Source organism: Copadichromis virginalis, linkage group LG20, assembly GCF_057382275.1.
Source record: "Copadichromis virginalis isolate Kocher_CV1m ecotype Utaka linkage group LG20, C_Virginalis_male_GT1.1, whole genome shotgun sequence".
Classification (NCBI taxonomy): domain Eukaryota; kingdom Metazoa; phylum Chordata; class Actinopteri; order Cichliformes; family Cichlidae; genus Copadichromis; species Copadichromis virginalis.
The window spans coordinates 27,414,342-27,428,259 of record NC_140637.1 but is presented as its reverse complement, the minus strand read 5'-3'; the positions used below and the strand labels follow the sequence as shown (position 1 = coordinate 27,428,259).

The window sequence follows — 13,918 nt, the reverse complement described above, 5'->3', positions numbered from 1 at the left end:
TGATTGACGGCCTTGAAACAGGATCCGAAACATTTCTTCAATTTACACGTGGACCCTAACAAATGCCTGTTGTCCGTAATTCTATTAATGATTATTCATCAGCCGACTCCCTTATCACCCACCAGGTCACTGGCAACCCACGATAACGGTTGAGTTTTATTTTGCAATGTTCAGAAACTATGAGATAAACATTCAAAACAAGTTTTTTCTTTAGCGTTAGTTTTTCTGTTTAATGCTTTTCCATTTGGTTGCTACATTCAAAACAAAATTTAACCCTAATTGTAGAAGGGCTGCCAAGAACTTAGTTTAAACATCATGCATTTATTAAACTTTAAAAATGCGCATTTTGACAGGGGATTCCTTTGAACTTACAAAATAACTGGAGAAAAATATTTTAAATAAGATTTTTTAGTTGTATGAAGTTGTCCGATAGGTTGGCTCAGAATAGCCGCTGTTTTTGACTGAAAAGTTCATTTCACAAGGTACAGTCCTTATCAACTAACACTTTGGTCACATCCCACCCAAAGTGGATCACCTGAGACTCTGATATCTACAGACAGGCAGATGAAGGCAACCATTAATAATCCTCCTACAGAATTATCTACGGAAACCTTTTACGTCTCATAAATACCTTTAGTTTCCCCCTCCAGTATGAACCAGTGGACCGAGTGCTTCGTTGTCACAAGAACAGGAAATCTTTCCTAACAATCTTTGATTTTAACAGTTAATTGGCCTTTTAAAATGGTCATTTGATCTTACTTATTTTAAAATGCTATAACAAACGGAACCACAAATACGCAATTAAAAAAATAAATAAAAAAAATTGAATGTTAAATATACCTTTACAAAGCAGTGAGTGTCTTAGGTGTTTTTTTACAACACCACTGTAAAACAGGTGTGTTGATTATTGGCAAGATGAAACCATCTTTTGTTTTTATTTATTTTGACTGTCTTGTTTTAATAACTGCAGAAATATATTGGCTTTGGGTGCGTGACATTACATTAGTGATTCCGATCACACTAGTACCATTTTAGGAATGAATTTAGATAGGGTTCCTATTTTGAAAATTGACCACTCCATTTCTATCTTTGACTTCCTGCTGCCCTCATTTGCTACATGTTACAGTCCGTGGGGCGTCTGGTGGAATTGCAAGCATCACGTTGGCTGGCTTTATCAGAGCTAACATGGCCAGTGTGGACCCAGTCCTTCAAACAATGACTCAAAGAAAAACAGCTTCCAATTTGAGATTTTTATTATTTGGAAAAATTAAGTCTCAAAAATTCAACTTACATTTGAATAACAACTGCACGCAAATTCATACTGAGGTGTAATATATGGCATAATAATGCTTAACATCTGTCATAATGTTTTGCTTACGACGAGAACTCCAAAGCAGCAGCGAGGAATCCGTAATCATTAAAGTCGACAGGTTCAAGTAAGACATGTAATTACAGCTCGTTAGTCCTTTAAGTTAAAAGCAATTCAAAAGAGGGGAAAATAAAAAAAAGTTTAAAGAGAGGCTGAGCAATTATTTATCAACAGGAAACGTTCCATATCGAGCAAAGCGATATCAAAACTACAACAAACCGGCTGTGCATCGTTAAACTTAAATAGATACGGAAAATATTTAACAAGCACATTTTACAAAGCATTTTAACACTGATGAAAAAAAGAAGCTGATGGCAAACAAAAAAGAAAAAAAAACTGCACCAAAGAATCACAAGTTTTAAAATATTTAAGAAAAAGAAAAGGATGGCAACAAAAAGCACATTCTCACAATTAACACTATAAAAACCAAACTGGATTTTCAATAAACAGATTTGGCCAAATTCACTCGATTACTTCAAATTAAAAAAAGCACGTATTCAAGTTGTGTGTTTTTGAGATTTCTTCCAGTTATACAGAAGGTAACAAGATGTACCTTAATCCACTTGTCTACAACCAGAATCTACGCTAAGCGACGTCACTGTGCGACACTGAAGAAAATGTTAAATATAGGAAGAGGTGAGGATAATTCAGGCTTTCAGAGACTCTGAAACTGCAGGCAAACCTCATAGCAAGAGGTGGGAAACTACACAGCAAACCCATCAAGTACACTTTCTGTGAACTACAGTATGCAAAGACTATGTACAACATCGAGGCTGCAGCCCGTCGGCATTTAAAAGTTAGTTGGCTCAGTTACAGTTCATAAATATTTGAACTTCAAAGACTAGCAACTACATTTCCTAAAATAAACTACCTAATCCAAATTCCTGTTTTTTTGTGGAAAGAAAAAAAAATTACATACATTTTTAACCCTTTCAAAAACTACTTTACACCACATGTCCAGTGTGTACCTTCTCACCCACCTTGCTGACTTTCTCATCATGCTGGGACATGTTTGGATACACATCACATTACCAGGAGTATATTTGTCGTTAAGAGGTGGCACTACATTAGAGGAAAAGTCAAGGTGCATACAAGTTTATCTGTTGGACACCGCACAGTCGTTGGGTTGGATTGTGGAACAAGATCAACAAAGAGGCTGTTGGTCTGTGCACGCCTGAGAGGATGCATGCAGAGAAATCTTGGTGCAATCGAGAAATCTGATACTCAAATCAAGGCTGGGTTGTGATACCGACAAGTACCACTTCTCATCCTTTCACACATAAGTATCCAGGTCTTCCAGCTTGCATTTCTGGAGTTTGTTGGAGTTTCTCAGTCTCTGGTGTATGTGTGTGCGTTTTGATTTTCTCAGTGTTTTTTTCAGGTGCTGCGTGCGCTTGTCCATTTGGTGTTGTGATGGTTGTGGCTCTGTATTTATATGCCCGAGTGTCTGCCTCTAGATGTGCGTTATTCTGTGTGTACCAGTGTATCTGAAACTGCACCTACTGCGCCGTGATGTGAGACAGACTATAGGAAAGCACTTGGGTTTGCTCGTGGATCCTTCTGGTTTCTGTAGCGCACAGCAAGCCACACTCCCAGGATCTGTTAACAGAGGATTTACATGTAAGAGAACAGCATTAAAAAGGCCCTTAGAAGTTATTTTTCTCACCAAAGCTAGACCACAACTCACCACAAATGTGCTCATCATGTAACACAAAAAGGAAGGACAACAGTGAAGTGAAAATACTGGACAAACTTGAACAAACTGATAGCGTCATTTGCAACCAGTCTGTGCAGGAGGGAGCAAATGTGTAGCAATCACGAGTCATTTTTATTTAAAAGAAAAAAAAAAAAAAGTGAAGCTGTCTGTGAAACAGTCACAGCTTTTAATCTGTTAGTAGGGCAGCTGTGGCTCAGGTGGTAGAGCAAATAATCAGGAGGTCAGCGGTTCGATCCCCACCCCCCCAAGTCCATCCTTGGGCAGGACACTGACACCTGAATTTCCCCTCATTCATTTACAGAGTACTTAGGCATGCAGGGTGTATGAATGTGTGCTTAGCACCGGCAAATTCTTCCCTTTAGTGTTACTGATACTTTGTGGGTTTTTATTAATGTGTGCCTCTGATCACAGATAGCCAGTAAGGATGCCAAGTATGGAGCAGCCACAGCAGGAGAAAGACAGGTTAGAGAAGATTCATGGATGTAGTGAAGGAGGACACGCACAAGATCGATGAAGAAGATGTGAGGAATAAGGCGAGACGAAGGCAGAAAAAAGTTGAAGTCTGACTCATTATGGTTTAGGCATTAAAATGACTTAAGGTTACACAATAAAACTACTCAGTTAACTTTCAAACACAGTGGTTGCTACTTTGTCCAAGGCTGTATTTATTGGTTTGCCACAATGACACGTCTCCCTGAAGAGTCTCATGAACATTCATGCTGCTCACTCTAATTACACTTATTACCACACATTACTTAAAAACAGTCATGAAACACGACTAATTCATGGTTTGGCATGAGAGCCATCTGGTAAACCTTCAGCACAGTCCAATAGAGTGGAGACTGCATAAAATGAATTTCAAAGACTGCATATTTAGATTTGGTCAGGACATTGGTAACAACTCCAACACTGTATAAATCATCTTTATTCCAACAGAGCCCAAAAATGTTCCGTTTTCCTTAGAACACCAACGAAATGAGAAAATAACAGTTCTGAAAGTAGGTCTTTAGAGCAGAATATCAGAATTTTACAATATGAAAATATATATGTGTTATATTATATGTGTGTGTCATCATGAAACAGCACATGGAATATGTGCTTAGACTGTTCATTAGTGAAAAATGAATTACACAGAAAAAGCAGCACATTCACCCACTACTTTTAGATACACCTGTTCATTAACCCAATCATCTAATCAGCCAATCACATGACAGTAAGTCAATACATTTAGACACATAGGTGTTGTCAAGCCAACCTGATGAAGTCCATTTAAAGGATCAGATACAAACCTCAGTGAAGCTGAAAAAGAGCCCGACGCCTCCGAGGATCTTCAGAGCCTCTGTGGCATGATCCAGCATCTTCGTTCCACAGGGCACACATCTACCTTCCGTTGTGCATGGCTAGAGTGAAAGAGAAAGGCGTTCTGTCTTTTTGCACTATGACTCAACGGGTTGTCAGCTAAGCCAGTATTAGCTACCAAAATCTATTCTGAGAATAACAGTAAGTGCCCTACTTTTTCCTAAAGGAAATGCTTATGTGATTTTTGCTTGAGGCTCATTGTGTAACTGGAAATACAGAAAAAAAATCATTGATAGAGTGGGTAAAAAACAGAAATAAAATGGGGTTTATTTAGGCAACAACTGAAGTATGCACCTAAACCTTTCTAGTGGGTTTTTCCATGACTGTGTTTTTCTTTAGTTAATGAAAAAAATGTGATATTTGAGGCTTACAGCACGACAGCTCCCCAAGTCCTGGTTAAACTGCTGCAGTTTGCCAGTGGTGTTGAAGAGCCCACAGCAGTTGAGTTGGGTCTCCAAGTCTTCCTTGGTCTTATTTTCCATGATTCCCCACGTAGAGTTCAGAAGTGTCTCCTGGAAAATGTAAACATGACAAATAAAAGCCAAAGGCATTAAATAATATACATTTCATATGAATTCAGAAATGCAGATTTTGAAATAGACATTATGTTGGCTCACCTGCTGCCCACGGTTCATTGCCAAGCAGGAACATGAAATTCCAAATTGGAAGAGGAAGACAATGAAGAGAATGACCATGTACTGAGAAGCAGGGGTCAAAGAAACAACGGCAGCAACTCCACATTTCAAACAACAAAGAATAATCATCTGTGAACTGGGAGGGATTTCGGCCCTGATTTCTTAAACTGTATGTAAAAGATGGATGTAGCCACTGTGACGTCATCCAGCGGTTTTTAAGATCCTGTTTTTGAAGCGGAGTATTTTTCCCATCTGCATCCTAGCTATGCGAAACCGGATCAGAGCATAGGATGGACATGACTGAGAAACATGGGTACACTGCATGCTCTTATGGCAGTGATTTGTTAATTACACTGTAGCTCTGTTCCAACTTCAGAAATTGTACTTCATGTTGAATCAAACAAGACTTGGAACTGAAGCTCAAAGCCGAGCCCGAAAAAAAGCTGATCAGATTAAAAAGATCAGGGAAGTGTAGGGCCGTTTTCCCATCGAGTTTTATAAAACCATGCTGCCCATTAAGGCACTTCAGCACTGGCTTTACATTCCAGGCTTAGTTCTCCAAACTATCTTGCTGCCCAGATATGAGCTTGTCCACTGTTGGGAAGTTTGAAAGGAAGCTCCTCGACACACAGGTGAGGTAAAGATAAACCGTTACTAACAGGTTGTTTTACCTGAAGGCAGAAGAATTTGGACCAATAATTTGGGGGCTGTAATTCAAAATGATGTTTCTTTATGCACAATCACTCCAGATCTGACACAACGAATAGTGGCATTAATGTGCCACTCCAGGCTTAAAAAGACTGCCTTTATAACCCAGTAGCAAATATTTAGTTTTGTTTAACAGAGTCTAAGAGACGATCATTTGCCACTTTCCGTGTGTAGTTTTGTTTTTTAAAATTCTGCTGCTTCTGCTTTATTAATGCCAATACCAACAATTTCTTTTATTCTCTCAACTTCAGGCAGAAGAATGAGTCACAGTAAACCTACATAAAGGCCCACTTATGCAGGAATAATAATTCTGTTGTACACTGTGATGCTGCCAGAAACTTAAACTAACAAACATTTTTGGTGATACAACCCAGCACCTACATAAACTACATCCTGTGTTAGGTCTGACGGGCACCACAAACCTTGAGACAGTTCAAAAGTATGGAAGAAGACTGGATGGGACTTAGGAAGGACAAACATTTAAACCAAAAGATAAGTAATTTTTCCCAAATAACCCAGATCTACTGCGAACTTGTGCATCAACAAAGCTATAAAGGATACAAAGAAAAGCATGACTTGGTGGTGGTGCATGGCTCCGATCAGTCCTACAACAGCGATGAGCAGCAGGAAGACGCCCACTGCAATGACCCCTCCGATAATGTGGATGCTGGACACCAAGCCGTAGCCCTTCCCCCATGCCGCGACTCCGATCAGCAGCAGCCCAACCAGCTGAAGGGAGCAAAGGGAAAGAGGTTAACCACGGTCAGCTGAGGCAGAGTGCATCAGATGGATCACAGCTTATCACGAGGTAACAGCACTGTGGTTTGATTACTACAAACACAGCTCAGTCTGTAGAGAAGAGTTCAGCTTTGGAGTTCAAGTGTGAGAAAGAGGCCGACTAAAAAACAAGTTTAGTGTTAAATACCTCACACAGCTTGAGGACATGAAGCTGCTGGTCCAGGACAGTGTTTTATGTATTTAAAAATGTATTTTTAAATCATCTGTAACCAATTCCAAACACAGTTATATTTTAGAGCATTTTTTATTATTCTTTCACTTCAAAATTGCTGAAATGAAAAACAAAACCATCTATTTAAATTGAGCACAAGCTGGTCTGGTAAACAAATGTCTTCAAGGTTGAGCTGATATGTTTGCCGACTCTGACCCTATTGACTGATCTCTGCTTGGTCACATCAATTTTGTGACGGCGCATGAACTGCATGTCAAAGAGTTGAAAGACACGAAATCACTACATGACAAAAATCTGACTTCTGTATTTGTGGAACAAACAGGGAAATTAAAACATCAAAAACTGAAGTCAACACTTCAACCTGCTCTTTCAGTTCAAAATACAAAAATATTGACTTACAATCATATGAGCTTTACGAAACTAGCAAAAACTCACCACTAAAATGTTGCATGAGTGATATTTTGGCAAAGAATAAACTACAAATTAAATATAAAAAAATAGGGATGCTCAGATCTGATATTTGGATGGGAGGCACGTCCAACGCGAACTCAAAAAGCTGGACTGAACGTCCGTGTTGATCCATTTAGCCACACAACAGTGGGAAATACAAGTAGAGCTAATATAACATGAAGGAAGATAACTGCAGTCTGCAGGCATTTCACATTGTGACACAAACTGATATTCTTCACATGTTGCAAAACTTTATATAACTGAAAACTGTGGTCAAAGGTCGATGCTTTGGCCTTCCCCTCTCACGTTTACTTTTGCTCGTTACATAATGTCTTTCTGGTTTAATGCAAGTTAGCAACACTTGCTGGAAAGCTTTTATTGCACTTACAGTAACAAAACATTGTTGTCAACTCAATATTTCACTGCTGCCTCTATTCAGCTCTAGACATGAAGCGTGTACGTGTGTGTGAGTGAGGAGACTGTAAATAAATGCAGATAATGCCTGAATACACTTTTTTCTACTGTATTCTATAAATAATCAGTTGCTTAAAGTTGTTGAAGGCATCATTTATTCTTCATCTCGACATTTCCCCAGTTGGGAATGGGTCGTTGTCAGGTGACCGAGTATAACCATGATCAAGCTGCATATTTTTTCCCCTCTCCTTCTTGGGTTTCTTGAAAGGCGCTATACAAATCTATATTATTATTATTATAATAATAATCTAGTTAAAGCAATGAGTCACTGTTTAAATCTATAAATTAAACTTTTTTGTACTCCCCCCCCCCAATTAATGTGTTAATGTTTACTTCCTCTCTCTACTTACATCCATTTCAGAAGTAAATCATAATCACAGATCCTTTTGAAATTCTACACCATAACCTGACATGCACCTCAATAGAAACCCAAGTTCAAGTCGATCGACGCAGCTTGGGACTATTTTGATTGATCTGTTCAGTTCCATCGAGTCCATCATCTATGCATTTCTGGCTTTTCCCCCCACAGGTATTGAATAATCATCGCCTCGATACAAGGATGTTAGCAAATTCCTGGATGGAGACTGCAGAATACATCGCAACATGGAAATGTACCAAGAATGAAGAAAAACGGACAACCGTATCATTTTGTTTCTACTGTGGCTGCCATCACATATAAAAACGTCATAAATGATACCAATGGCCACTTACATAGGTTATGATATAGGTTCTACAAAGATTCAGTGCAGACGTTTAAATAAGCATCGCAGGTATCAAAGTGTTCGTGTATTCAGCTCGCTGACGCCTGTTCCGATTCGATCCTGATTTAAAAACAAAAAAAATCTCAAACTCGTGACAGATGCGGTGACTCAGCCATCAACAGGACTGGCGGCATCACGTTCCTTTCTGACTGGGCAGGTCGTGTCACAAGTATTTCACTGGGCACTGAGTCGACAGGGACAGCGAGGTCTCTGTCCTGGTGTGTCAGTAACAGCTATGCAAACACCAGCTTTACTCCTGTTTTCACCAATGGCACACAGCACAGACGTTCGAGAGTTCAAAAGTTTATTTAGCCTTTTTTTCTTTTGCTTGCTTTCTTGACTAGTTTATTGTTAGCTTCATTTATTTTTTACACCTGGTAACCTCTTTTTTTTTTTTTTCCATTTTTAAAGTAACCTCTGCTTGCTGTCATTGGGCAAGGGGGAGGGTACACCACAGGCAGACAAACACATTCACACTTACTACGTATCCTAACCTTAAAAACATGCCTTTGGACGATGGGAGGAGCCAGATTACCAGGCGCAAACCGACACAGCGAGAAGAAACTCCAAAACGACAGGTACCCGCTCGATTCAAACTAGGACCTTCTTACTCTGCAGCAACCATTTCAACCACTGAAACTACCTAAAAATACTTTGGGTTACTTTCACTCATCATATTTGGTCAGAGAGACTTAATAAAAGGCAGAAGCTACTTCAAAGAAGGACAGCATTACGAAGCAGAGCAGGGCTACAGGTATAGATTATTTTAGTAATAAACTATTCTATCAACTACTCCTCCAAGTAATGGGATAACAAATATTTTGGCTTTACTGTAGATTTTCACTGTTTCACATCAAACAGGTGGCCAGATGAAGAACTCATGGCCACCTTTTCTCAGCAGTAGTTTTAATGGTGGTTAAAGGAAGAAGCCGAGTTCTCTGTCTTGGTAATGGCTCCACCTCTTTGCTGTGTGTAGACAGACTCTAGCATCACGTTAAACTATGACTTCATCGGCTTAATTGCTGCTGTTGTGTTATCAGCCCTTTTTGTTAAGAAAACTGAGGGCTGCTTGGGCTTAATGTTGTAATACAATATTATCATGTGTTCTCCTGAACCTGCCCACGCTCAGATGGTGAATTCTAAGAAATCGTGCATTAAACAAAGCATCGAAGCAAAAATTTGCATTTTATTTTTACTCATAGGGAGAGACCCTGCAGCAGGTCTCTCCTTATGAGGCAAAATTAGTCTACTGCAAATACATTTGCTGATCAACTTAATTTTCTTAAAATATTTGATCCATTTTCATTATTTCACTTTACCAATAAATAACAATTCAGTAAATTTATATTTGTTGATGCATATTTTGTCACATGAATTACAAAGTAGGAAATCCATTTAGGCTGAGCTTGATGTTTTCTTGTACATAAAGGATGATTTAAATTCGCCTCCTCACAGTGAGGAAGACAGATTATTAAATTTAACACTGGAATCAGTTCAGTACTCCATATTAGCAGACACCCAAAGCCGAGACATCAAACTGAAACTGCTGGATTGGTACATCCCTATTGATTACACAGAGTGTGACTGGAACAACAGAAACAACATCCTGCTGGCAATTCTAATGGCAAAAGAGCCAAACGGGACAGGCAAAAAAAAAAGAAAAAAAAAAAAAGAAACAACATCCTGCTTAAACCTACCGAGTTTTTGTACTGTTACAGTACTGTGCAAAAGTCTTGAACCAATTTTGCTAGTAAAATGGGATTTAGGTTCAGAGATTCATTGAAGCATGTGCAAACATACATTTAAAATGAAGCAATAAAACTAACAGTCTGTGCTCTGTCCATATTTGCTATGACCACCTTTATTCTTCAGCACAGATCTTAAGCAAGCTTAATGTAATTTGTTTAAGTAATCTTCAGGAAAGGTTCTCCAGGATTCTTAAAGGGCACTGAAAACTTTTGTTTGGATGTTGGCTGGCTTTCGTCATGTTCTGTGCCAAGATGATCCCACACTGCTTCAGTAATGTTTAGGTCTTGGCTCTGGCGAGACCAATCATTGGCAGCATGTCTGGGACCATTGTTATGATGAAGAAGTTTTTGCCAGACTCTTTCCAGACAGTACTGCATCGTGGATCAAACTTTGTACTTTTAAGAGTGTTGATGAGATCTCCTACACCACACCACTGACTGACATGCAGCTCTTAACCATGACAGACCCTCCATCGTGTTTTCCGCATGGTGTAGGAGCTCGAAAGTTGTACCCCTTGATGATATTCAGCAAACAGTAGATTTTTTTTGTTTCTAAAGAAAATTGATTTTTAAATACTTATTATATGCTGCAGTGTCCTCCACTTGCCCACTTTCCTCAAGAATTTCCTTAAGGAGACACTGCACACCATACTGAGACATGCCAAGTTTTAGGCTCTCTGGGAATCACGTTATTTTTGTAAAAATACTAAAATGCTTTGTGCCTCTAACACCATGGAACATTTGGCATTTACTAGCAGAATGAGTGCTTAAAGAGGCACTTTTTTTTGTCTGTTATGTGTAGACGACATAGACTCTTCCTTTCAGGTTTATGCTTTAATAAATCATAGGTTTGTGTTAAGTGGCTAAACAGACACCACTGTATAGTAATCAGAAAGGGAATTAACATAGCGTATTATGCAAACAAAGCAAATTTCAGCCTGACAACGACCAGTCAAATCTTATCTTTCTTCACATTTATAGTCTTTGAATGTAAGAAATGTAGCATTTTCTCAGAAGTGGTGATCTGGACTTTGTCAATGAAGGAAGTATGCGTTTGCAGATTTTCTGATAAGAGTTTATGCTAGCTGAACTGAAGACAACATGTTGACCATCACCACTCACCTGACTGACACAAAGGACAAAGGCAGACGCGCGAGCTGATTATATTCTCTTAGCACACACCCAGGTGACCGACAGCAGAGCTCATGAAACCATATCAAGCCGAAACGTATTAGTTTCACATTTTAGGTCAGCTGGCCTCGCAGGTAACGGGATCTTTCATACGCATAATGGCGATAGCTAACAAGCTAGCCGCTACTTCTACTCAGCTAACCTACGCTACATTACATTACCACTGTGCTATGGTAATATCAGAATATTTTACATACCAATAACCATCTGTAGAATGAACAAAGAGGCATGCCAAATAAAAAGTTAAAACAGGTCAGTACATTTCTTCGCCAGTGTTTCGCTTCTTCATTCACAAGCTAGTTAGCTACAAGCTAATGTAACCAGCAGAGACTTAGCATCCGTGTTACATACTCACCATGTAAACCACATTCAGGGAGCACAGGGCGTTTTTGGAACAGGTGAACCCGCCGCACACCATCTTCGAAACACTTCCTCCAGCTAAGCGAAAAAATACAAACAACCTGAACTAATATCCCTGCTAGCTCGCTCTGAGAAACAGCTGCGCTGATTACTGGAAGCAAACAGCACCGAGGGCGGATGACGATGGTGCATGACGTCAGGGCAACGACTCACGTCATCGTGTAAAGTTGAATAACCATTTTTTTTGCTTCCTCCTAAACGCCAAATACATGCATGGGGTTAACTGCTGACTCTAAACTGACCACAAGCGTGAGTGTGAATGGTTTCCTGACCAGGGTGACCACTGACCCGGTGATTCCCCCCACCCCACGAACTGAATAAGCAGATTGGACTTTATTTGTAATCCTGTCAGGGAATTTTTTTTTATAATAGTATGCTTCTGTTAAAGGTAAATAAATGAAAACATTTCACAGTATACTGAAGCTCTGACAAGAAAATACAAAAAAAAAGAAAAAGAAAGAAAATGTCAACTTTTATGTACCATACTGATAGAAATGTAAATATACATCACCTGCAAAATGTTGCTGGTGATTCATTTTTTTCCCTAGAATGCAGTTACAGTAACTCAGTGTTTTTCAGAGATCAATATCTCTGAAAAATACTTTATCAGGAGTGTCAGGAAAAACATTTTTTTACTGCATGTGTATATATATATATATATATATATATATATATACACACATACATACAGTGGGGCAAAAAAGTATTTAGTCAGCCACCGATTGTGCAAGTTCCCCCACTTAAAATGATGACAGAGGTCAGTAATTTGCACCAGAGGTACACTTCAACTGTGAGAGACAGAATGTGAAAAAAAATCCATGAATTCACATGGTAGGATTTGTAAAGAATTTATTCGTAAATTAGGGTGGAAAATAAGTATTTGGTCACCTCAAACAAGGAAAATCTCTGGCTCTCACAGACCTGTAACGTCTTCTGTAAGAAGCTTTTCTGTCCCCCACTCGTTACCTGTATGAATGGCACCTGTTTGAACTCATCATCTGTATAAAAGACACCTGTCCACAGCCTCAAACAGTCAGACTCCAAACGCCGCCATGGCCAAGACCAAAGAGCTTTCGAAGGACACCAGGAAAAGTATTGTAGACCTGCACCAGACTGGGAAGAGTGAATCTACAATAGGCAAGCAGCTTGGTGTGAAAAAAATCAACTGTGGGAGCAATCATCAGAAAATGGAAGACATACAAGACCACTGATAATCTCCCTCGATCTGGGGCTCCACGCAAGATCTCATCCCGTGGGGTCAAAATGATCATGAGAACGGTGAGCAAAGATCCCAGAACCACACGGGGGGACCTGGTGAATGACCTGCAGAGAGCTGGGACCAAAGTAACAAAGGTCACCATCAGTAACACACTACAACGGCAGGGAATCAAATCCCGCAGTGCCAGACGTGTTCCGCTGCTGAAGCCAGTGCATGTCCAGGCCCGTCTGAAGTTTGCCAGAGAGCACATGGATGATACAGCAGAGGATTGGGAGAATGTCATGTGGTCAGATGAAACCAAAGTAGAACTTTTTGGTATAAACTCAACTCGTCGTGTTTGGAGGACGAAGAATACTGAGTTGCATCCCAAGAACACCATACCTACTGTGAAGCATGGGGGTGGAAACATCATGCTATGGGGCTGTTTTTCTGCCAAGGGGACAGGACGACTGATCCGTGTTAAGGACAGAATGAATGGGGCCATGTATCGTGAGATTTTGAGCCAAAACCTCCTTCCATCAGTGAGAACTTTGAAGATGAAACGAGGCTGGGTCTTCCAACATGACAATGATCCAAAACACACCGCCCGGGCAACAAAGGAGTGGCTCCGTAAGAAGCATTTGAAAGTCCTGGAGTGGCCTAGCCAGTCTCCAGACCTCAACCCCATAGAAAATCTGTGGCGGGAGTTGAAAGTCCGTGTTGCTCGGCGACAGCCCCAAAACATCACTGCTCTCGAGAAGATCTGCATGGAGGAATGGGCCAAAATACCAGCTACTGTGTGTGCAAACCTGGTAAAGACCTAATAGTAAACGTTTAACCTCTGTTATTGCCAACAAAGGTTATGTTACAAAGTATTGAGTTGTATTTTTGTTATTGACCAAATACTTATTTTCCACC

The 13,918-nt window shown here is 39.8% G+C and overlaps 1 protein-coding gene across 1 annotated transcript; it reads right to left on the bottom strand.

The window, feature by feature from the left end:
• Positions 1–1,235: 1,235 nt before the first annotated feature.
• On the bottom strand, positions 1,236–12,026 carry tspan31 (tetraspanin 31). The gene is made up of 6 exons (XM_085443502.1): positions 11,738–12,026; positions 6,350–6,517; positions 5,063–5,143; positions 4,817–4,957; positions 4,376–4,486; positions 1,236–2,968 (listed from the first exon to the last, which is right to left on the bottom strand). The coding sequence occupies exons 1-6, from the start codon at positions 11,798–11,800 to the stop codon at positions 2,894–2,896; spliced, it is 639 nt and encodes a 212-aa protein (XP_085299628.1). The 5' UTR covers positions 11,801–12,026; the 3' UTR covers positions 1,236–2,893.
• Between the last annotated feature and the right edge of the window lie 1,892 nt (positions 12,027–13,918).